This window comes from Zootoca vivipara, chromosome 8 (assembly GCF_963506605.1).
Source record: "Zootoca vivipara chromosome 8, rZooViv1.1, whole genome shotgun sequence".
NCBI classification, from domain to species: domain Eukaryota; kingdom Metazoa; phylum Chordata; class Lepidosauria; order Squamata; family Lacertidae; genus Zootoca; species Zootoca vivipara.
In genome coordinates this window covers 35,670,737-35,696,691 of record NC_083283.1, presented here as the reverse complement: position 1 = coordinate 35,696,691, position 25,955 = coordinate 35,670,737, and the positions used below count along the sequence as shown (strand labels likewise).

At 41.5% G+C, this 25,955-nt stretch overlaps 1 protein-coding gene across 6 annotated transcripts in view; it reads left to right on the top strand.

The window, feature by feature from the left end:
- CHD7 (chromodomain helicase DNA binding protein 7) overlaps nt 1-25,955 on the top strand; it is a 143,756-nt gene that overhangs the window by 32,146 nt on the left and 85,655 nt on the right. For all 6 annotated transcript variants that reach the window (XM_035126213.2, XM_035126212.2, XM_035126209.2 and 3 more), the window contains exon 3: nt 260-2,099. In XM_035126213.2, coding sequence (XP_034982104.2) covers nt 435-2,099 — 1,665 coding nt within the window. In that variant the 5' untranslated portion in view covers nt 260-434. The remainder of the gene's footprint in view (nt 1-259; nt 2,100-25,955) is intronic.

Genomic DNA, 25,955 nt, shown 5'->3' with positions numbered 1-25,955 from the left:
TTGTGTTCTTTTGTTCTGTTCTATCCAGGAATGGAACACAAGGAAGTGTAGTGAATGGATTAATTTAAGGTTACTGTTTCCTGGCTTTCTAGTTTCTTATCATAATCAACCTTCATATGAGTTTTCTAAATGAAATATTAAAAGCTCAGGATTTGTAAAGGCTTCATTTAGAATTGCAGAAAGCTGTAGTGTGTTTAAATACAACTTGTGTTTTTACTTGCAACCTGGTTTTAAAAGAAATTTTCTCTTCTTTTTTTAGGACTCGTAACACGAATTTGCCTGACACTCTGTGGTCCAAAAGAATTAAGGAAATATGGAATGACATGAAGGCGATTAGTTGAGGATTAAAGGCTTTGAAGACAAACACCTCAGTGAGGTGAAGCACGAACTAGTATTCTAGTTGTGGCTCTGAGACGCTGCGTGCTGGAACAAAGATGGCAGATCCAGGAATGTTGAGCCTGTTTGGAGAAGATGGGAATATTTTCAGTGAAGGACTGGAGGGCTTGGGTGAATGTGGATACCCCGAAAATGCAGTAAACGCTATGGGGCAACAAATGCCTATTGATCAAGGATTTGCCTCATTGCAGTCACCCCTTCACCATCCTCCTAACAGTCAAAATCAAGCAAAGTTGACCCACTTTGATCATTATAATCAGTATGAACAGCAGAAAATGCATCTGATGGATCAGCCCAACAGAATGATGAGTAATGCCCCAGGGAATGGTATAGCATCTCCTCACTCACAGTATCATAATCCTCCAGTTCCTCACGGTGGGAGTACCGGTAGTCAAATGGGTGTCTATCCTGGTATGCAGAATGAAAGGCATGCACAACCCTTTGTAGATGGTAGTTCTATGTGGGGGCCAAGGGCAGTTCAAGTGCCAGACCAGAATAGAGCACCATACCAGCAGCAGCAACCACCACCCACTCAGCCGCCGCCACCAGCACCATCAGGACCACCTGGACAGGGACATCCTCAGCACATGCAGCCGATGGGAAATTATATGGCTCGTGGTGACTTTTCAATGCAACAGCATGGTCAGCCACAACAGCAGAGGATAAACCAGTTTTCTCAAAGCCAGGAAGGTCTTAATCAGGGAAATCCTTTCATTGCCACCTCAGGACCTGGCCACATGTCTCATGTGCCCCAACAGAATCCAAGCATGGGGCCTTCTTTACGACATTCAGTGCAGCAATTTCATCACCACCCTCCCACTGCTCTCCATGGAGAATCAGTAGCCCATGGTCCCAGATTCTCCCCTAACCCTCCTCAGCAGGGTGCTGTTAGGCCACAAACACTGAATTTTAGTTCTCGGGGCCAGACAGTACCTTCACCTACTATAAACAACTCAGGGCAGTATTCTCGTTATCCTTACAGTAACCTTAATCAGGGATTAGTAAACAATACAGGGATGAATCAGAATTTAGGCCTTACAAATAACACTCCAATGAATCAGTCTGTACCTAGGTACCCAAATGCCGTAGGGTTTCCATCTAACAGTGGTCAAGGACTAATGCACCAGCAGCCCCTTCACCCTAGTGGCTCACTTAACCAAATGAACACACAAACTATGCACCCTTCACAGCCTCAGGGAACCTATGCTTCTCCACCTCCCATGTCACCCATGAAAGCAATGAGTAATCCAGCAGGTACACCTCCTCCACAGGGTAGGCCTGGTAGTGCTGGAATACCAATGGAAGTTGGCAGTTATCCAAATATGCCCCATCCTCAGCCATCTCACCAGCCACCTGGTGCCATGGGAATTGGGCAGAGGAGTATGGGCCCTCGGAATATACAACAGAATCGGCCGTTCATGGGCATGTCTTCAGCCCCACGGGAAATGGGTGGCCACATGAGACCAAATGGCTGTCCAGGTGTTGGCCTTGCTGATCCACAAGCAATACAAGAACGATTAATATCTGGTCAGCAGCATCCCAGCCAGTCATCTTTTCAGCAGCAGATGCCAACCTGTCCTCCCATGCCACCTCACCCAGGCATTCACCACCAGTCTTCACCACCACCACATCCTCACCATCAGCCTTGGGCGCAGCTTCACCAGTCACCGCAGAACACACCACAAAAAGTGCCTGTCCTTCAGGTAGGCAACATGCTATTGAAAGTGTAATTATCTTCAGATATTTTTATTTTAAGCAGTTTTATATTGATCCTTTTTTATATTTATGGATATATGGCGATCCTGTTTTGCTTGTGGTAACTAAATTAGATAGCTATCATCTCCAGATGACTTCACTCTCTCCTGTTAGTTGATTTGTTTGTCCGTGTTTTTAAGAATCAGTTTTTTTAAATTTTTCTTAAAGATGATTTTATGCTGCACTCTATCCTGGTATCAGTAATGATGGAGGGTAGGATATAAATAATTTTAAATAAATAAAATGAATGTATTCACTTATATGCTTTGGTTCTAAATAGAATCTTTGGAACCATCTTTGGGGCTAATTGCTTAATATTTCAAAATGTATCTTTAATTGGGGCCCTGTAATTAAATATATTTTTCTGGAAACCAAGGAAAAGTCAAGGTGAAGGAATAGTTAGATGTTCCCCTGGAAAAAAGTTTACAATACAATTGGAGAACAATAAATCTGGTATTTCCTGTTGGCTTCATGTTAATTTTAGTGCAAGAGAGATGGCAAGACCAGGTCTCAGGTTTGGGAAAAAGGTTTGTCTTAGATTAGAGAAATGATTTATTTGTTTGGTCCCTCTTTCTTCCAGTAATAGCAAAGGTTTAACACTCTGACCGTATTTTTCTCACTGTTGATAATGAAGTAGAAACAAACTGAGCAAACTGTCATTTTACCCTTCTGTTTGGAATGGATATGAAAGGACATTAGTGCTTGCTTAAAATAAAATTGCTGTGATCAGAATCTGGGCTGTCAGTAGAGGGTTTTTTTTTAATCTCATATATAGAAAACACACAAAAGAAGGGGCACTATGATAAACCAATTTTACCCCCTTCATATTCTAAAAGCTGCACTGTAGCCATTATTACTTGTCTGACTTTTGCTTTGTTTGTGATACAATAAGGAATAAAAAGTTTCTCTTAGAGACATGTATGCCATCTTCTGGGGTTTTCAAGAGTAGCAAACCTTTCCTGCTTGTGAGACTAATAATTGAAAAAGTTCTGAACAGTTTGTGCTGTCACCACCCAGACTCAAAAATGTCCTCTTAGGTGCTTTGAACTTTTTCTTGGTGCAATTTTTTTTTTACTGTATTCCTGAGGACTGATGTGCCGAAAAGTTCAGTTTATTGCAGTTTTAATCAACAAAGACAGCTATATTCAGAAACGATTTTCACAAAAATGACCAAAGATGTATTAAATGTAAAGTCTCATAAGAATAACGCTTTCTACTAGAGATTGAAACTTTTATGTAGCTACAGAGACTTGTCTTTTGAAATCAAGATAGAAGGTCATGGACCTTTGTATGAATTGAAATGAATGACCTGTGAACATGAAAGATACTGTGTGTGTTTTGTATAAATGGAATGGAAATATTTTTAGTAAGCTGCTGCAGAAGGACCTCCAATTTGTTTTATTCCGATTATAGTTTTCAGATTTAGAGACTAGATTGTCCATTAATACTATACTTTGGGTTAACAAACCACTCATTTTACAAGTTAAATATAGTAATTTCATCCATCAGTTGACCGCCTAGTTTACCTTCAGGGCTGGCTCTAAGGAAAGCCCGGGTGGCGAAGGGCGCCAGGGGGGCACTGCGCGCTGCGCCCGCCCGCCCACCGCGGTGAGAAACGGGGCGGGGGGCCGGAGCGATCATCGCACCACGGCGCCCGGGCACCCAATATGCTTAAGACTGCCCTGTTTACCTTGTTCAAATATGCCACCATTTGATGGCCTTGGCAAATAAATTCTGTATCAGCGTGGGCTAGGGACTACATAAAACTGCTCACACCATGCCCTTTAATTCACTGTGGTCTTTTGGTCAGCATGCCAGACATCTTGCTATCATTTTATTCCATTTCCAACTGAGGTCAGCACTGCATTCGTCAGTGAAAGGCCTATAACAGTGATAAATCACATATCATCATACAAAACTGCCAGGCACATTTCCATTGCTTTCAGTTCTTTTGCTGTGAAAGAGAAATAAAAGCCAGGTTTCATTCCACCATGTTGCAAAATTTCTAAGCAGACACATAGGATTGTGTGGATTCATTGATAAGATAAATATAATGTTAACTGTTGTAAATTCAAATTATAGAATTTAATTTCTGTAATGAAGACATTCATAAAAATGTGAATTAATTTCCCTTTGCACAAATTATTCTTATTTTCATTGGAAAATTCTCAGTTTGCACAGGATGGGGAACCTCTGGCTCTTTGGATGCTGTGGGACTCTTAACTTCCACCAGTTTCAGTCAGCATGGCCAGGGTCAGGGATGGTGGGAGTTTTAGATAGATAACATTTAGAGGACCACTATAGAGTGATCTAATTTTGCATGCTTATTTCACTTGCATTTAGTAAACAAAGATAAAAACTTTGAAGCTGCCAAGCTTGCCCAGTATTGTAATTGAAATTGTTATTTGTTCATTAGTGATAGGTGACTTCAGTTACCCGCACATGGACTGGCTACATATGTGTTCCAATCACAACAAAAATGTAAACATTTCTGGATTCTCTAAAGCATTCTGCTCTGGAACAGTTGGCCATGGAACTGGTCAGAGGGCTGGCAACCCTGAATTTAATCTTAAGTGGTGCCCAGGACGTAGTGTGAGGTGTAGTGTTAAAAAGGAAGCTGAAAGGCAAAGTTAAAAGGGTCAAATTTCCCAAATGCTTAGGAGTTGTTTAAAACCACAATATTAGAAGTTCAGCTAGAATCTACTGTGGATAAAGAAAGATAACCATCAGGACCAAGAGCATGCCTGTGTGGTCAACCGTGTGTCTGCTTCAAGTAACATGTAGCTGAATAGTAGGGCTAGGCAATAACTGGTTACCAACATCGCAATTGTGCTGGTCCAAGGCGAGGTCCAGGGCTGGTCTGAAGTCTAAGGAATCAACGAGGGGTCAGTCCGATGAAGCTGAGGCAGGGTGCAGGGCAGGAAACTAGGCGAGGTCAGGAGCAGGAACACAGGCAGGATCTATCTAGCAAACAGGTGCTCCCGCAACCTGGGGCAGGGTCTGACTGCCTTTTATCTCTGACGAGGTAACAGCCGGTCCCGATCCCCTGAGGACTCACCACCCTGTTTCGCCTGAAGGCGAGCACTCCTCCTGCGAGTACTCAGGTCTCTCCTCTCAGCCCTGAGTCTCTGCAGCTCGGGAGACGCTGGAGGGTTACTGGACCCAGGAGCCACCTCAGCCTCTCCTGACCCAGCCGGCAGTGGACCAGCTGTCAGCAATGAGGTATTCTCAGCACCTGGAGTCAGGACAGCCTCAGGCCCCTGACTCGGCCTAGCTGGTGCTTGTTGCAGGGGAACCTGAGCAGACTTAGGCTCTTCAGGAACAGGGCCCAGACAAGGTTCAGCTGATGTCCCTGGCAGAGGTTAGCCATATGCAAATTAAAATTAATCTCTTCATCCAAGAATTGGAAAAGAGGCAATGAGCAGTATTTTTAAAAAAGGGGCGTGACTAATTTCTTTCCCAGATTAACTGGAAGAGCACATTATTAAAGTGATAATTGTTAAATAAATAGAAGAACAAGCTTTTCTGAAATTGAAGGTAGGAGTAAACAGACATACAGTATTTTACTTTGAGGGAAGTCTTAGTAAAGAAATATCTGCATTGGATTTGTGATATTTAATATTAATAAATAACCTGAAACCAGGAGTGAGATGTGAGTTAGCCAGTTTGAGTGTGACATTAAGTTATTCAGGGTAGGGACAGGTTTGGAAGGACTTGAACCCTAATAGGCAGATTAAAAATATGTTAAGTAAAATAAAGGATTTTTCCAAACTGAGTGAATTGCACCTACATAGCAGTAAGGTGTAATGTAAATAAGTGTTAATAAATAAAGTGTAAATAAGTGAGACATGTTATTTAGGCAATACTGATATGGTCTCATATCCTGTGACAAGTTCCATCTTCAACATTTGGAGCTAGATGACTGGTGGTGATGGTGGTTTGGTGAACCTAATTCCCGATTTCTCTACTGGAATATACACATAGAGTCTATAAACCTGTCATTTCACTTTATAAGCATCCAACTGGGATGTGTTCAAACTGTGTTTTGGGAAACATTGGACTCTACATTCTTCAGTGAGAAGATAAGTAATGGAGGATACACTTCTTTGAAATTTAGCTTTCCATTCATTACCTAACTTTCTGTGCAATATGCAGGCATAGGGAAGTATGAAGTATGTTTTAGGAAATGTTCTTAGTTCATGTGGGGTGATGGCAAGCTACAACAGGTTAGGTCAGCCCTCTGCATGAAATGAGTGCAGCCACACCCCAGAATCATCTGCATCACTGTTGTGCAGGGTTCTTTGACAGACAAGTTGATGTGAAAAGGCAGAAAGCTTGAACACTGCTGCCTTAAACTACAGTAGTGCATAATTGGCATCTTGTCTTTCCCGTGATTTCTCTTTGACACCTTTCAAAACTATACTGCAGCAGTATTTAGCTAATTTTGAAGTTTCAGTCTTTCTGCTCGCAATTGGTACTTTTAATTTTAAGATGTATTTTAAGAAGTGTCATCCTATTCACAAATGTTTGAGAAAAGATGAGAATAAAATAAGCTTGTTTGCTTTGATATTGATGTACTCCAGATTTTCTGTGCAACCATTAAAGTCTTAAGTGCTACTTTAAAAAGGTCAAAGGACTACCTTAGGTTAGAACTGAGTTGCAATAAAGTATAGAGAGCTGTTAGCTCACCCCTTCAACGTATCTTCTTTCCAGATAAATCATCCCATTCAACAATCTCAGTAGTTTCATAGCATTTTATAGTGTTAAAGATGCTTGATCTGAATATCACTGATAATCCAGTGTCTTCCTGGCATTTGACCAGTGGGATATCATAATTATTTTTAGGGTTTCATTTCGTTGTGAACCCTTTTTATAATAGCCATCATAAATGATTTCTCTGTTTCAAATTACTCAGATGTAAAATAACGTAGTTTGTTAGTGATATTAAAAATTAGGCAGACATTGGTGTCCCCCCCCCTCCCCGTGCATTATCCTGTGCTTTATATTTGCATTCCTCTCCCCCTTTCCTTATTTTAGAGAAGAATCACCCGTGTCACTCACACACTGTCTGGTTATGATCTTATGGTTTAAAGTTGCAGCACTATAGAAGGAAGTGCCTCTGAACTCCTGCACGGTTGAATGTTAGGGTGGTGAAAGCTCTCACCTGCTTCACAGCAATTCATTTAGAGGTCAGCATGGTAGCAAGAAAAAATGGTAATTAGACCTTTTCAGTTAATAGAGGCTGTACTATAGACTGGCTTTCTGTGGAATGTGACTTCTAAAATCTGCTTCTGCTGAACAGCTGGTATTGGAAGGGACCAGAGATGTGGAAGGCTGTCAACCCATCCACCAACTGGAGGTTTCAAACCCATGTCCAACATGGACAGTATGCGAATGCCCCTCCCATCCCTGTTTGTTATTTTACTGGTTAAGCAGCTTATACTTCATAGTTTCTAATATGCACACAGTACCAATGTTTGTTTGCTAACATCAGGCCATCTCGTATGTTTTGAAGTGCAAGTTTCAGTGTGTTCATTGTGTTCAGTATGTTAATGTTTAATAGATTATTGTATTTTAATATCCTTTTGGAAGCCGCCCAGAGTGGCTGGGGAAACCCAGCCAGATGGGCGGGGTATAAATAATAAATTACTATTATTATTATTATTATTATTATTATTATTATTATTATTATATGTTGCTTGTCACCTTTTCAACAGAAATGGAAATCTGTTCCTTCTCACCACCTAGATTCAAATTCTGTCATTCACATGTTTTTGGCACTTTCCCTTGCTAAAAGAGAGGCTTGCAAACCAATCTTAACAATAGATTTGGCATGATTTGGCATGATTGTAGCCAGCCTTCTTTACTTTTGCCTGTCTTGTACTCTGCCCAGAGGGAAATGCTTCTGCATTTCCCCTGCAGCTTCCGTGGTTGCATCTATCTATACAAAAAAGATGTAAAGGCAGCTGCTGCCGGAATGAATGACAAACTGGTTCCTTGGAAAAGATGGGCACTATCATATAGAACTGGGCAGATTTATTGTGGAGGGAGCACAGAAGTGGCTGGATGAGCTGGAAAAAGGTTACAGTTAACTCAGTGCAGGATTTGACTTAGTGACACTTCCATTGCAATCCTAAGTGGGAGTTGGAGGTGTGTGAAGTGGCAAATCTACTGACACTTCCAAAATCCTGGTGACTTGGATCTGGCCAGAAGGCTTTGGGTGTGGCAAGCTTAACTGGTTTTCCCCACCTGCATGTTTTTTGTTTGTTTGTTTTTGTGGGGAAAGCTCCATTCTGTCGTTGTGGAGGCTCTGAGCCTTGGGACTCTTTAGAGAATATTGGGACTTTTGATCCGCTGATCCAAGGCTGCATCTGTCTCACCTCCCTCATGCTCATGGAATTCCCTGTTTGGGGGCCTAATTTCCATTGGAAACCCTTCTGGCAGCAGAGCCAAGCCTCCAGAGTGTTATGTGGGTGCAGTGGGTTGACAGTGATGGAGGTGGCCCCTCAGTAATACATTTTTCCACTGGTGGGGGGCACTTCTGAACAAGCCTACCCCCCCCCCCAGCCAGCAGATTCCTCTGTTCTTTTGAGTTCAAATGGTGTACTAAATGTGTAGCCAAGTTTATTTCTACCTGTCTCTTGCTTCTTTGTTCAGGAACAATAGATTATTTGAGGTTGCACCATTGCAAGTGCAATCAAATATAAGATGTATAAGTAGTGAATATATATTCCAGACTACTGCCAATAAAAAACAGAATGGAAACAGTTGTGGACTCGCACAATATTCTTTTAAAATCTTCCCTTCTACAAATATAATACTTTGCTTTTATTTTGCAAAAATGTATATAAAATGCAACCTGGTTTTTTATATTTATGTGCTTAAAACTTTAATGTGGAGATATTTTAGCTAGATTAACATGAATATAAACAGTTCCTTTTCCTTGCCCTCAACTTCTTTTACAAAGAACTAAATAAATTGTTCTTTATAAGGGGCTGGAGTTTCCAAATTGGGTATTGAAATGGTTAAAAAGAAGAATGTTGTGTTGAGTAAGTAACTTTTGTTAAACTAGTTAGAAGCATCTTGTGTCTCAGCTTGAAAAAAAGTATCCTGTGCTTTTGAATTATCTATTCACAAGGCTGGCTAAAACTAGTTTGCCCAATTAGCATAAAAATAAGTCTGCAACAGCAAGCTGATCTGGTAGGCGGCAGCATCAGCATCACCTGGGAGGTTTCTGGGTTTGAATGTGCTTGAAAACCTGACCTGGATTTCTTTCACTGGAATAGTTACAATTCTCAGTTAGATTCCAAAATCCTGGCTCCAGATAAATGTGCCTCCTTGTAATTATGAATATTACGAATTTATGTAGGTATTTAAAAGTTATAGGGTGTTTATGGCCATAATGAATTGCATGCCAGCTTCGGTTACTTACTTTTAACATGTGCTTACCTGGCACAGGATGTGCATCTCCTGTACTGTTGATCAACAAAGATATATCACATTTGAGCTTCCATCCTACAAATGACCTGTAGGTCCCCTATACCCCTTTTCACAAAGCAGGAGACTTTATAGAGTGATGTGGGCTGAAGGAGAGGTTGTGTTCTGGTGAGGCATATTTTGGTGGTTAGAGAATGAACTATTAAATCAAAGTAAAATAAAAAAAAATTCCTTCAGTAGCACCTTAAAGACCAACTAAGTTTTTATTTTGGTATGAGCTTTCGTGTGCATACACACTTCTTCAGATACCAAACGAAATCTGAAGAAGTGCACACGAAAGCTCATACCAAAATAAAAACTTAGTTGGTCTTTAAGGTGCTACTGAAGGAATTTTTTTTTATTTTACTTCGATCCAGACCAACACGGCTACCTACCTGTAACCAGAACTATTAAATCATCAGTGAACTTACCATTTTGCCCTTAGAGAAGTCACTCTTTCAGCCTCCCCCCTCCCCCTTCTGCAATACAGAGACAGTACTGACCTTGGGGGGAACTGTTAATTAAATTGCATTTTAAACACTTTACCAGCACTTGGGAAACATTGGTAGTATTATATCCTTTCTTCTCTCTCCTCCCACCTGAGAGGGAGGTGCATATCCATAGAGGTCTGCTGCATAGCTGCCAAGTCTCCCGTTTTTCATGGGAAACTCCTGTATTTAAACCCGTTTCCCGCTGTTATCCCGAGTAGAGAAAAATCCTTAGCAGAGTAGAAGCGACTTCCCCGGTGCCACTCTGCCCATGTCTGGGCACCAGAAATAGGGCAGCGCTGGCACCAGAAGATGCTTCTACGCATGTCCAGATATGCGTAGAAGCGACTTCCGGTGCCACACCGCTGCTGATCCCTGATTTTTCTTACCGGGAGTTGGTATGGTCTGCTGACTTCTGCATAATGAGAACATCATAGTGGATGTAATGTATATGGGAGCTTGGATGACTGTGGGATTGCTTATGCTTGCAGATTAACTGCAACATTACTTTTCCTGGGCCAGAATTTTGGTTCTCGTTAGCCCAGGCTCCCAAATATTGCTGGCAACATGCAGATCTGTATAAAGTGGAAATACTGCCTCTTCATTGTTTTGTAGGTTGTAATAGCATAGGAAATTAAATATAAGCACATACAACTGCATCATGTACTATGGTAACTACTTACAGGTAGGTAGCCATGTTGGTCTGCTGTAGTCGAAACAAAATAAAAAAATTCCTTCCAATAGCACCTTAGAGACCAACTAAGTTTGTCATTGGTATGAGCTTTCGTGTGCTTGCACACTTCTTCAGATACCTAATGTGCTACTGGAATGAATTTTTTTATTTTATGGTAACTACTGTAAATGTTTGATAAATGGGCAGTTTGAATTGCAGATAACCTGTCAAAAGAGAACTTATGCTAAAATTGTAGGTTTTGGAAGGCCTGTAGTTTGTTGTCCAAACAATGCTGGTACCAATCCTAAATTGTGGGTTAGTTTTATCCATTGTCAGACAACCTGTGATTGCATCCTGTAGATCAGGGATAGGAAATGTGTGCCTCTCCAGGTGTTGCTGGACTCCAACTCAGCCTCTTCTAGCATGGCATGTGGTAATGAATGATGGGAGTTGGAATCCAGCACCATCTGGAGGGCCATAGGTTCCCAATCCCTGCTTTAAATGGTTTTCATTTCTATTTTTATCAATTACTAGTTGGCCCTGCCACGTGTTGGCGGTGGCTCAGTTTGTTAAATGGAGCCTCAGAGTCCCACTTCAGACTCCGCTCACCTTCAGAGTCCCCGTTTTTCATGTGTTAAGTTTACATAGGCGCATCCCTGTGTCTCCCCCCACCCTGTTCTGACCCATTACCTATCCCTGCCCCCTATTCGGCCCCCCCACCCCACCCCCCAGGTAGGCCCTTACCTCCACTTGGCCTAGTCTGGAAAGCGGCCTAGTCTGCTGCGGCCTATTCAGTCTGCGGAGCAATGTTGGGCCTAGTTGCTGCAAAAGGCCTCTCTTCAGTTGGTTGCTGTGGAATTTTGTGGTGTCATCTGGTGGCGCGGCTTTGGAGGCAACAGCATGCGATTTGTCTTTCTATTGGATGCTGCTGGAGTCTTCAGACCTTCTGCTGGTGATGTCTAATTTGGGCACCACTTTTTTGTGTTTAATCATTATTTTAGGTGTGAAAGGTGTGGGTTTTTTTGAAAAAAAATTATGCCAGATCCTTCCCTGATGGGCAAGGTACGCTTTGTCCTAATTTGATGCAATTTGGTTCAGCAATTACGGAGCAAGGCTGTGACCTCCGCGCATGCAGTGGGAACATTTTTATATATATAGATTCATTCCTAGAGAATAAATGTACAGGAAATGGAATGTTACATTCAAACTTCTGCAGATGCATACAGAAAAAGAGTTTTTGAAACAATAGCAAAGTATACCAGCAAATCTCTGCCATAATTTATATTTCAGTAGCAAACTTTTATGTAATGTTTACAGATTTTTCTTTCTTCACATTTGGTCTCTCCGCACATTTGATACAAGGAGTTGATACATTTAGTTTAATGACCACACTTCTTCAAAAGGATCCCAGAGTCACATACAGCAACTAAAACAAAAGCATGGTGCAGTATCTATGACATTCAGCACTAAGTTGCTTTTTCAAACATGCATGTGAACTCTCAAGATGAACTAATAGTGTCCTCTCTATTCAGTTTTATAAATTGGATTGTATGCCAGGGATATCATGAAACTATTTTTTCTAAAATACAATAGCAATGGAGCATCCATAGACACAAAGACTTTGAAGGAACTTAGTTCCTTTCTATAGACATAGTAGAGACTTCCCTGCATTAGCTGTTCTTAACAAATTCAGAAAAAAGGTGATGTGTATGTATATATTATTTGCCTGAACTTCCTGAGACAAAAATTTGCTTGATGGCATATTTATTTAAATGAATGTTCTTTTTGTTCCCTTTTGCCAGGGGTGGCCAACTCCTAAGAGACTGCAATCTACTCACAGTGTTAAAAACTGGCAGTGATCTACCCCCTTTTTGGGGGTTCAGGTCAAAATTGTTGAGCTTTTTTTTAGGAAGGAGGAAGGCCCCATTTGGGGGGGGTTCAGGTCAAAGCTGTTGGGTTTTTTCAGGGAGGAGGTAAAATGTTGAGCTTTTTTAGGGGAGCCACAGTTGTTCAGCTTCTTTGGGGGGAGCCAATGATCTACCAGTGATCTACTGCAGACATCCAGTGATCTACCGGTAGATCACGATCTACCTGTTTGACATGCCTGCCTTTTGCCATCCACACAACACAATTGACTTAACTTCATAATTTTGGAGAAACATATGTGCAGATAAACAAGAATCTAATTAACATACTTTCCTGCGTAGTGAACAGCCCTCAGACACAAATAAAGGAGTGTTTATGGATCAGATCCTTTTACCATTCTGGCCATGCTCATTCAAAAAGATTACTTTCGACCCTATTTGGAGAAGCTTCACTCCAGGGAAAGGTTTAAGGGGACGGCACACATGTGAACTCCTTGATTGTCCCCAATACCTTAACTATATTGTTGAGAAGGCATTTGTTCCAACTTGATATACAGCCACTCGGAGAATAATCCTTCCCAAATCACTTCTCATTGAGAAATGAATTATGACTTTAATGATAGTAAGTGTTCTGGGAAAAATTGCATAATGTAAAAGAGACACCAAAGCTGATATGCTAAAGTAAGGCTTAGAGGGAAAGGATGGTATTGTTATTCGGGAGCAAATCTAGAAAATGACATAGTAAGTAATTTTCTTTGTGTTTGTTTGTGTGTTGCTGATGGGTACATAAAATAAAATTAAAAATAACGTTCAGATAAAACGCCAAAAATGTTTTTCAATGCATTTAGTGCTTCCTTCTAGCTTGTATTTTAGATCTGTGTATCACTTGAACTTTAGCTGTTTAAATTACCCGTGAACAGTTTCCAACATTCTGTTTATCCCTCCTAGTCCCATTTTCTCTCTCTTCCAGATGGCCTTGCATCCGCTTGCAGTTCTGGTACCCCATATTTTTTGGCCCTGTTAGATAGTGATAATGCTGTAGTTCTCCTTGCATGGGAGATCAGATCTGATCTGAAGTGGTTTGTTTAATTTTGAAAGAAATATTCGTGTGTACCAGCCAATTGTTGCTAAACACTGTGGGCTGTTTATAAATAGACCTTATGGTTCTGGATATAAAAATATTTACCATTAAAGCTGGCATCATTTTCGTTTGTGCAAACTGTCATCTGTGTATTCCCAATAGCTATTGTTCATAACTTAGGGTCATGAGATACTGCAAAATCTAGTTGCTAGAAATAGAAAAAAATAAATGTTCATCTTTATTTCAAGTTCTTTCTCTTTGCAGGAAATGAAATGCCTCTTACTTTGAGCTCTCAGTTGTGTAGGAGTGTAAAATACTTTCTTTAAAGAATTTTTTTTAAAAACTTCATTAAACAAAATTTTTATACATTATTTGACAGTAAAAAAAGTAGATGCATTTTACAGAGGAGTCATAGAGTGCATAATTTAAGATATGATATTGGAGCTGGGATTGTAATACAGTGGTACCTCGGGTTACAAACGCTTCGGGTTATGCGTTTTCAGGTTGTGTACTGCGGGAAACTCGGAAGTACCGGAAAGGGTTACTTCCGGGTTTTGCCGCATGCGCAGAAATGCCAAATCACATCACGCGCAGAAGTGGCGCTGCGGGATACGAATGCTGCGGGTTGCGGACGTGCCTCCATCATGGATTATGTCCGCAACCTGAGGTTCCACTGTACATAGAATTCGCAAAGCATTTGGGATATCTAGAGTGCCTTAATATATGATTTCTTAAAACAACTTCATATGGCTGGTCAGGAGTACTATTTCTGCGTTGCAAATAGGGGTCTGAGAGAAGACCTAGCTTTCCTAAGACCATCTAATGCAAGGGTAGCCAACAGGATACCCTCTAAAATTGCTGAATCACAGGTCCCATCATCCCTTACCATTGACCATGTTGGCTGGGACTGACGGAGTTGTAGTCTAGGAAACATTTTGAGGGCACCCTGTGGGATACCCCTGAATGTATGTGGAGTGGTTTGAGCTAGATACTTTCTGTTCACTGTTCGTACTGTTGACACATTCTACACTAGCCAATGTCTTGCTGTGAGACATCATCTTAACTTCTTTGTGCCAGCGAAAGGGAAGAACATCATGGGGGATGAGATTGTTTATGGTTTTACAAAAATGAAACAGACAGATCTGGTTAATTTGTGGTTGATGTGAATTTATTTTGAAACCTCTGAACAACTGTAATTCTAGCTCAAATGGGAGAGTCTGTGGTAAAGCAGTTGAAAGTCTGTGGTTTTAAATTAATTTTCAGATGTTTAGAAATCCAGATTTCAGTGGCATGGGCATCTGCCTTCCTTTAAGTTTAAAGCTAAATGAGGGTTCTAAGCATGTGGGGAGCAGCAGGAAATTTGAATGCTGGCTGGGGAGGGGACATAGGAACCAACTCGGTCTCATCTATGCAGGGACAGAATCTGAAATCATTTCTGGCTGGATTTTAAAAAGTTTTTTTAAGTCATAAAAACTATACCCCCCCTCATTCTCCCCTCCCCCCCCCTGAGCTTGTCCCACCCCAGCATAAAATTAGACTGTGGTCCGCAGGTTGCTTATTCCTTCCTTATACTGTATGAAGTTCTTAAGAAGACTCTCAACTGAAGCACAATATGAAGGAAAATATTTGTTTAACGTCACCTGAGTATCTGAAAAGTGGTTTGGATAGGGAGTTGGAGTTGGAAGGGATCCAAGGTTCATCTTCTCAGGGTTGCGCCAGACGAGCAGGAGTGGTGGCAAGGGCCCCAAGGTGAGGCGGCAACCACGGAAGAGTCTGGGGAAATGGAGGAATTCATACCTGGAGAAGACTGGTGGCGGCACTCCTCAGAAGAGGAGGAATCAGATAGAGAAGAGGAAAGACCAGAGGAAGGAGCCAGAATCAGGCCCTTGTGAGGAGAGGAGCCGGCGGGGCCCCTCCCCTCCTCCCTTCTCAGCTGTAGAGCTGAGAAACACAGGGAACAATTGGAAGCAGCTGCAGCTCGTAAGAGGAGTGGTGATGAGCCAGCTACTTAAGGAACTCATCCCACCTCCTTTATTTCATTTTTTTACTTGTGGGAGGGAGTTCTTATTTCCACTCTTTCAACTCCACCCGCCCCACAAAACCACACCAGCTTGCATACAAATTTTCTTAATAAATGAAAGCTTACAGAGGAAAACTTTACCTTGCATTCTACAAACATAGCAGAAGCGAAAGACCCAAATAGGTTTTCCCATTAATTTTATGGTTCTTAAGTCATTCATGCTTTGGCAATATTTTGATAGCCACATTTTTCTTTGCTTTGTGTATAACAGTGCTTATTGTTACATTTTCAAAGTTAGTTCTGTGTCCTACGGGGTAACTAATCCTATTGTCTTGATTACTTTTTAAATTTTTGTGCTGTCGAAACTTCAGATTTCTCGTCAGCCAATGCTTGTAGTCATTATCTTTCAGTGGTCATTTATAGTTATGCTTATATTTTTTTATTCAATCAATATTTTTTTATTCAATCAATATATTTAGCATTCACAAATTAGACAGGTTTTGTATTGCAATGCAATGATTTCTTCAACTTTCATAATTCTATTCTTTGATGCAAATCCACTAATTGCTCTCATTTGTTGTAGTGGTATTTGACTCTGGCTTTGATCTTCATTCTTATCATCTACTCCAGATTTTCAAAGATGCCATCCATATTAGGTTTCAGAATAAGTCTGTATTACATGGTCCTAACAGTTTATATGTATAAGTATAAGTATAACTAATACTGGAAGTACTACTAGACTCCTTGTGCTAGAGGAAGTTTGTTTTCTGACTTTTAAAATATGATGTTCCAGTTGAAGCTGTTGAAAGCCATTATAAATCTTTTTTGGGGTTTAAAATGCTGTTGCTTTAAAACTGTTCTTTAATAATAATCCTAGGGCTCATCTATAGAACTATTCTATTTATGATCTTTCAAGTTGCCTTGAAACCATACCTATATAGTGTTAATAAAAAGCAGAAATGTGGACTTGAAAGAGCCAGCAGTTTTTGCTAAAATTCCATATCCTATTATGAGTTTTTAACCTATTAAATAATGTAATGCTTTATGATAAATTGACTAAAATATTTTCCAGAGAAGATATTTTATTATAATTATTAGATTTCTTACCCACCCTGCACCACGAGGTTCTGGGACGGGTTACAACAATTTAGATTATACAGTATTAAAATCAGTGAAAACAAATCACTGAATTTTATAGAGCAGGTCCTATAAATGCCTCTCATGTGCCAAAGGCCATGATAGAGAAGTGTGCCTTCAGGATACCATGAAAACAACAGTCCGAAAGTGTCAGAGGGAGGGAATTGCTACACAGAATGCCACCTCCTGGGCCACCTTCCTTTGAATTGAGAGCATTGTAACTACGTCAGACCCCTTTGCCCAATCTTCACACCCAAGAGGGTCTGTAGCAGTGTTAGAAACTGGGATAGAAAAGCTAGGAGCCAAATGGCTTCTGGGACCTGGGTTGTGGGCACCAAAACAGAATGTCTAGTCTCCATTGGGGGGGGGGGTCGGCAACACTTTTTATTTATTATTTTGATAAGCATGAGCTAATACACAATTCACATAAGTGACACATTGTTAATCATATTTTTAGCAGAAATTGGTAATAGAGATTAAAACATGCCAGCATCTGTCTCTGGATATATAGATTATAGTAATGATTTAGCTTGAAACTTCTTTGCATGCATCTTAAAAACAAAAACTTACCCAGAAGTTGTTTCCAGTTTTTACTGTGTTCTAATAGATAAACCTTGCCTTTCAAGAAAAGTGCTTGGACTGCAGTCTTGCTTGTAATTACATATGCAACTGATTTAAGCCGAGGTAGCAGAGAATGCTGTGAAAGTACATGATGCAGTTCTAATGCTGAAGGTAAGCAAGTCATAGCTGCCAAGTTTTCCCTTTTCTCGCGAGGAAGCCTATTCAGCACAAGGGAAAATCCCTTTAAAAAAGGGATAACTTGGCAGCTATGAAGCAAGTATGGTTCCGAAGCTGCCCAGACTAGCAACTACAGTGTGATTTCAGCTTGACATGGTTGAAGGCCAGCCAGTTGAAATCGAACAAATTAAATTCACAGAAGGTGGAGAAGTAAAATGCTCTTTTTGTGCAGGGTTTCCCCAGCGCAGAATAAGCTCTTAAGCTCTCCATCTTGCTTATCAGGCTCTCAGAGACTCTTGCACAGACCCTTGGAGGTTCTTGCAGGAACTTGGATGTGGCCTCATGATATCATGCAAGAGCCTTGTAAGCAAGACAGAGAGCTTAAAACCACTCTGCCTAGCAGGGAGGAGGGGAGAGAGCAAGACCAGTTTGGTGTGCTAGCTCCGGAAGGTAATATTGCTCGCCCAGGGGTGGTTCCAAGGAAGTGGTTGGACTGTATGTGTTCTTGCATATACAGTCATACCTCGGTTTAAGTACGCTTCAGTTTGAGTACTTTCAGTTTAAGTACACCATGGACCCATCTGGAACGGATTAATCCACTTTCCATTACTTTCAATGGGAAAGTATGCTTCAGGTTAAGTACAGACTTCCGGAACCAATTGTGTACTTAAACCGAGGTACCACTGTATGCATAATCCCCAGAAAATAACCCCCACTCAAGATGCTGCTTACCCATGTGACTTAGCACAGGACTTCAGTTTATATCAGTCTGAGTGAATACTCAAATTTGAGCATGGTGATATCGGTTATATATATGAACAATGCTTAACCTAAGAAGTACCTAAGCTTTATCAAAATGTTCAATCCATTTATGCTTATCTGCCGCCTTTGAAAATAATGGTTCCACTTGCAAAGTGTCCCTTAAAAAATAAATATAAAATAGCATCCATCTTTTAATAAGCTTCAGAATAAATACTTCTTTAGTTGCACTCGTTACGTCAGTTAATGGCATTACCTTGGTCATATAAAGAGAAAGACTATTTTCCAGCCGTGTTTGAAATACTACTAATTTCCCCGTCTACCCTAACCTCCATTTGAGTTTAGGGCTATAATGGAACCCATTATAGGTAAAAGGTCTATGACTTAGTCATTGAGCCTCTCAAATCTTGCAGCTTTAAAAATTGCTGCTATTAAAACTTTACTAGTATTGATGTTAAATTCATTCATGTTAACGTACTGTATTACCTTTGATATCACCCATTCAATTTCTGTGTTTTTCTTCTGGAAATTGCTATCCTTGATTTAATATCAAATCTACTCATATGTAACAAAATTTTAACACTGAAACCGCTTCTTGAGTTAGATTTTCATTCTTACCTGGTGGAAGAATTATCTTGAACATAGTATTTTGCCACACTCTTGAGAGATCTTACTTGGATTTCAGAGTCTGACCATCTCAATATATAACTATCAATGTTGTTGACCTCAGCTTATTTCTCCTATTGTAATACTTACCTTTTTAAAAACCCCACTAATCTTATTCTGTATTTATCGTTGAGATACCAGAAATGGACATTGCAAGTATAGCTTGAAGCGGAAAAAATGGAAGTGAGGAAATTCAAAGTGAAGGTTAAATTTCAAATGTTGAAATCTGCTTTGTTCTTCTGCCTCTTTCCAGTAGACTACAGCTTCACATTAATTAATCATGTTGCAGTGAATAAACAAGGTATAGTGTCTGCAGAATAGTCGTGGAATTGAGAACATCTAAAGAACTCCTAGCTGCCCTTCACATATGTTCTGCATTTTATTTCTAAAGAATAGAACTATAATCCTATTTACACTTACCTGGGAGTAAGACAAATTAATACTTCTTACTCCAATGTCTAACCACAGCAAGACTTACTTTTAAGTAAATATGCAAAGACCTCACCTTTCAAAATTAAGGATTTACAATTTTAGAATTCTGTTGCAACTTATATCATTTTCTTAATAGGTAAAACAGCTGTTCTTTACATGCTTTTAGTTTTTTTTAATGATTTCCCGCTCCTCTTCCTCCCTCCTACTTAATGATACTCATAGCCAGTAGCTTCAGTCTTCCCTCCATTGACATATTTAGCAAGGACATTATTGCTAGCCAACAGTGTGCAGCATAAATGTGGCGAGATACCAACCTATTTCCCACTGACTGTAGAGTAAGCTTTTGGTAGTAAATGTGACCCTTAGGAATGTTGTAAGTTGTAAATTCCTCCATATGAGAGCATGGATTTCATACCATCCAACTTTCTGCAGGTGAAAATATGGACATTCATCACCCCCCAAAAAACTGACCCTCCTCAACCCCCCATTTTTGCGGGGCTCCCCAGCAGAACATTCCTATCAGATGAAAGGCAAGTGCCACCCCCACTACACCAATGGGACACAGTGTACAACCCCTCCGCTATCCGGAGAAAACCCCTTAATCCCCATATTTCTTTTCTTTTATTCTTTCGTAGATTTACAGAAAGAAATAAACACACTGATAAATAAATTTTAGAAAGGATGCACAAAGCTTTTTAATAATAATAATAATAATAATAATAATAATTAATAATAATAATAATAATTTATTGTGCAGCACTCCACTCCCCTTTTCTTCCCACGCAGGTTGATCCTGTACCTGCCCCTAGAAGCAGCCTCTCTTCCTCCTCACCCACTCTGTTTGAGTATGCAGGATTACAACTTAAGTTCCTCATACTTCTATTATTGGAGCTCTGTCCATATATTACTGGAAGTCTTCCTTATTTCTGTAATGCCACATCAATTTCCCTTCCACAAGCTTCTTTCCTGAATGTTTTTTAGTGAATGAAACTGTTTTTCCAAAGGTTCTCAACTCCTTTATCCTAAGCTTTAGTTTTATAGGCCAATTATGATCCTATGTCAAAGAAAGAATAGATTGTGTTTTTTTCTTGATGCTTATCTTTTAAAACCAGGACTCCACAACTCAAATCACTAGGGTCACATTACAGTTTTTATGGCAAAAAAGCATTTTTGTTGCTATTTAAGTGGTTTTTAACCCATTCTCTTAAGCCCCTTTTTTCCTTTCTGAACTCCATAGGATGTGAACCTCCTTTTCCTTGTACCATAATGGGTCTCCTTTCTGATCCATTTGTTGCCTGAATTTTTGTTCCATTTGTTGCCTGAATTTTTGTTCCATTTGTTGTTCTGATCTATTTGTTGCCTGAATTTTTTGTTTCCTTGTCCCAAACATTTCTACAACACTATCTCTGTCTCCACTTTTTCTTGTTCTTTTTGCAGCCCATAACTCAGGCATAAGCAACCTTGGTTCTCCAGATGTTTTGGAACTACAACTCCCATGATCCCTGACCACTGGCCCTGTTAGCTAGGGATCATGGGAGTTGTAGTTCCAAAACATCTGGAGAGCCAAGGTTGCCTATGCCTGCCATAACTCATGATTTAAAAAGCAAGAAAAAGGGTGATTTACATGATAGATTTAAATCAAGTTTCCCATTAACACTACTAACTAATGGTGCAAACTAGACTACTAAACAGTGTTAATAACTAAATACAATATTATATTCACTGTTGTTTCAATCTTGCAGTTAAATCTTGTGTTTCTTTGTTGCATTTGAATCCTGTATACATTTTGAATCATTTCCGCCTATAGAACAAGAGTCTGGAACCTCCAGCCCGTGGGCCAAATGTGGTCCACCAATGGTCTCAGTTTGGTCTCTGAGGCTGCTTTGCCCAAACATTGCCCACCCGCTCCAAACCTGACAACATATGTAATGTCAGGTCTATAGGATAGGTATTGAGAGGACTTCAGAGGGACAATCGGAAGTGAAAAATGAGCTCTTGATTGTTCCTTTGCTGCTGGAGCAAGGTGAGCTGCCATTGCCCATCAACTTCATGGGCAGTGAGGCTGCATCTGGGTTGACAAAATGATTTCCATTAAAATCACTGTTGGGGGTTTCAATAGTAGCAGGGCTACTATTGCAAACTACTATACTACATGCAAAACTGCTGTGGAACAACTCCTGGGATATCTTTAAAATATTGACATATTGAGGCTTCTATAAAAATTTCTGAGGTTAGCGGTACAATCCTATGTGGCAACTTAGAAGAAAGTAAGTTGAGCTCATTGGGTCTTATTCCTAGACAAGTGGGTATAGGATTGCAGCTATGGGAATATAGGAACTCACACAAGGATATACCCCCCCCTTTCTTCCACTTTCTGGTATTGCTCCCTTTAAGCCTCATTCTGCCATGACCTAGTGTGCTGTAAACTTCTCAAACCAGTAGCAAATGAAAACAAACTGCCCATGACTAATAAGTTGAAGCAAGATTTGATAGTTAATGAGTAGACTAGAGCGGTTTATTTTTGCCAGGTGAAGATGAAATCCCTATGTTTGGTAAGCAGAATATAAATATCCATGTTTGAAAAAAATGATTGGATTTGTACTTAAATTGAGTTAAAGACATCATTTCTATGTATCTGGTAGAGACATTGATTATGTCTAGAGCTCAACTCCTAAATAAAGCTCCAAAAGTAACTAACCTTCTCCCATAAAGAAAAAGCTTATTGGGAGCTGGCTGGAAAGAAGTCTGCATTTCTGTGTTTGGTGCATCCAGCCTCCTCCACTAGCCCATTCACTTTCTATGAGTTGGCCAATATGCCTGTATCCTCATTATAAAACTTAAGAAAATATCAGTTTTGTTTGTGAATGCCCTTCCCCTGGAAGCATGCTTAGCACTGACTCTTAATTTCATTCTGGGGCCAAGCAGAAGTGCTGGAGTTTCCACATGCAGGCCAGGAAGATAGGCATAGCTTTGTAGTCTCAATGAGTGGATAAGATACAGTAATGGTTTTAGGATGAGGGGTTGTATTTGTTAGGCACTGGGGAACTGAGAGGGTAAAGCTGAGAAGAGCATAGGAGGCAAATCTCCCCTTTGGTGTCCTGAACTCCTAGCCTACCTGGTGGCAAGTTTAAAGTCTGGGCCAATCCAAGCAAGCAGAGTCCAAAGCTCAGGAGACACAGTCCAGAGTTAATCCAAGTAAGCCACCTCCGAAGGCTAGCAGTCAGGATACAGTCCAGAGTCAAACCTAAAACACAGCCCCATAGAGGTCCAGGTGCACCCAAGCCAAGGTCCATCAACATGGGCAGCACCTTGGTTCTGCTTCCCTTTTGTCCTTTGCATTCTGATAGCAGCACCTGGACTTGATGAGGCATGTCACCCTCAACTGTTCCAAGCTGAGGAATCATACACCTTCTCCTAGAGCTAGCAAACCCCAGCCAGCCAGCTAGGAAGCTGGGCTGTGGGCCCTTGCCTGCCTCAGCCTCCTAGAGTGCCACTCCCGCTGCTACCTATGCCTCAGAGCCCACTGTGTTCGTGGGGACTGGGGCACCTCTGGCTCTGGTGATGGGTCCCGCTGCTCTGGTTCATGCACACTGACCCCCATCCCCTCGCCATCCTCCTGTGACTACTTCCTTCCCCACCCCCTGCTTGCCTCTGTGTGTCCTCACCAGGATCCTTTTCCTCCTCCCTGTTGTCCTGCCAGTTCATGACACTTGGGATGAAGACTATAAAACTAATGAAAATTTAAATTGAGGTGGTGGGGAACTAGGCATTATATGTTTCTGGCTACTCAGGGGGACTTTCCAGTGGATAGAGCAGGTGACCCTGTTGAGGATCTGGCTTCACTATGGAGTGGTGAGACTCATATGGCTCATGTAATCTCTCCTTGGTGCATGTTCCAGTGCTGTGACATCTGTTTTGCTCCTTGGTGTACTGAGGAGCTGCAGTTGATAAATTGAACTGGGCAAGGGTTGGAGGGTCAGTGGCATAAATCTCACTCAGAAGCCAACCAAATATGTGTTCAGGTTCATAATCAGACCTGCAGGGCAGCAAAGAGATCCTACTTGACTGCCTCCATTGCATTCGCAGGGAACCAACCTTCTGATGTAGTTCTTCTCTGTGGTCCAATGACTGGTTACTCCTGATCATAGAGGCAGACCCCTGTGGTTTGTTGTTAACATCAGTCTGTCTTGAGAGACAATAGAGTGCGCCTCAGGGGGTGAAGTCAAACTGCTGGAGAATCACAGTGTCTGCTGTGGATGCAGAGACTGGTAACTGGTAACTGCTGCCCCCTATGTTGTTTTTGTGGCCTCTCTGGGACTCAAGGATGTGTGTGTGAAGCATAGCTGCCAAGTTTTCCCTTTTCTCACGAGGAAGCCTATTCAGCATAAGGGAATTTCCCTTAAAAAAGGGATAACTTGGCAGCTATGGTGTGAAGGTCTTGGATGGCCTCACTGATGTGGTCCAAAGGAAAACAGAGCAAGACATTTGGCACCTGCTTGGCTGCAGGAGTTCCAGGAAGGAGGCAAACAAAATGTCATTCAACCATCTTAGGAACTCCTCTCTGTATTTGTGTAGGGTTTACTCCAGGCACCCCCAAACTGCGGCACTATAGGCCCAAGGGTGCTCTGTGGGTAGGAGTGCCTTTTATCAGCTTTGTCTCGTTCACCAGCAACAGCCATTTGTAGACAGGAATAACCTGACCACGGTACTTTGTAACCTTGAGATGAGACTACTGTGATGTGCTGTATGTGGGACTGCTTCTTGGGTTTGGTGAGAAACTCCAGCTGGTACAGAAGGCACTAGCCAGATTGCTGAAGGGGGCATCTGACTGAAAATGTGTGATGCTTCACTGGCTGCCCATCTAGTCCCGAGCCAGGCAGGTCAAGGTCCTTGTATTTTCTCTGGATCCTTACACCTAGAGCAGGTACAGTGGTACCTCGGCTTACAGACGCTTCAGATTACAGACTCCGCTAACGCAGAAATTGTACCTTGGGTTAAGAGCTTTGCTTCAGGATGAGAACAGAAATTGCACAGCGGTTGTGCACTATTAGCTAAAGTGGTACCTCAGGTTAAGAAAAGTTTCAGGTTAAGAACGGACCTCCAGACTGAATTACAGTAAGTTCTTAACCCGAGGTACCACTGTATCTTCAATCTTTCCAGACTCAGGCCCACTTTTAACGCAAACATGTATTGGGGGCCCATTTCTTAATATTTTACCATATATTTTCATGGTGGTAATGTTCCTGCTGAAACTCAGCTTGGATCGGGCTGTGACTAACTAGTGACTAAGGAGACAGAGAGGAACACTTGCACACTCACGTGAAAATGACCTTTGCAACCTGACTTGGAACATGATTTCAGTGGTACGTGTATTGTAGATTATCCCACAGTAAGGTGTAAGCAAACAACCATGAATGGAAGCTTAGTCTGTTTGCCTTGCTTGAAATACCATGTGGTCCTTCTGCAAGAGACAAGGAAAATGCTGCTTTTGCTCCCCTTCCCCAGTGTGTCTTGAGATAGTGTGTGCTCCCTACCTAAATTTATTTCCTTCTGCCGCTTTGCTATTGGAATCCTACGGCAGGGAAGGTGTTCATTCACTTTGTCAATAGATGCAGATACCACCAGAGGAAGTGCCTCAAGCCTGGGGAACAACCCCTGACCAATCAGAGTCAATGGGGTGGGGCTTCAGCTCTAGATAAAGAGCAGGTAGTGGTTGGAGGGAGTTAGGAGCTGTTGTTGGCTGGCTGCTCTGGAGCATCCCTTGGAGAGGCTAGGCACAGTAATACCACAGATCAGGCATTGGCAACCTCAGGCCCATGGGCCGCCTGTGAACTGAGCCGCCTGCTTGGCAAGTTCCCCACACGCTGCGGTAAACCAGCACAGTGCGGGGACTCATTGAGCGGCGTCGGAAATTGCGTCTACGCAGCTGCAGAGCTCAAGAGTGTGAGAGCTCAAGAGTGTGAGAGGAGGAATTTTTTTGCTGTCCACCTCTTTCAACTTCTCAATTTGGCTCCTGCTCCTGGTGGTATACCAGGCAAAGGAGAAGTTTTCTGAGCCTGATCTTGTAACCCGATGAGGCTGCCTAAGTATCTTCAAGTGCTCATGCCAGCAGCACCTCAAAGTGCAGTGCTGTGCATCAGGTCATGTCACCATCTTAATTTTGCTCATTGTTGGGATGAGGGAGGTCAAGTGGTCCTGCCTGCCTGCAATTCTGAACTTCTGCTTGATGCACTTAGCCATACAAGTCTTCCCATCTCTCATGTCCTGCTGTTCCCCAAGGAAGGTTTACTATTGTCCGCTCCCACCAAGCTTGTAGATGTCTTAGGGTCTGCAGCTCACAGGTTGGAAACCACTGGTATAGAGTCTAGTTATTCAGCTGAGTTCTGTAATATAAGAACTGGAAAAGATAGGAAAACATGTAAGTGGATGAGAACTAGGTAATGGACTGGAGCTCAATCAAGACAGGACA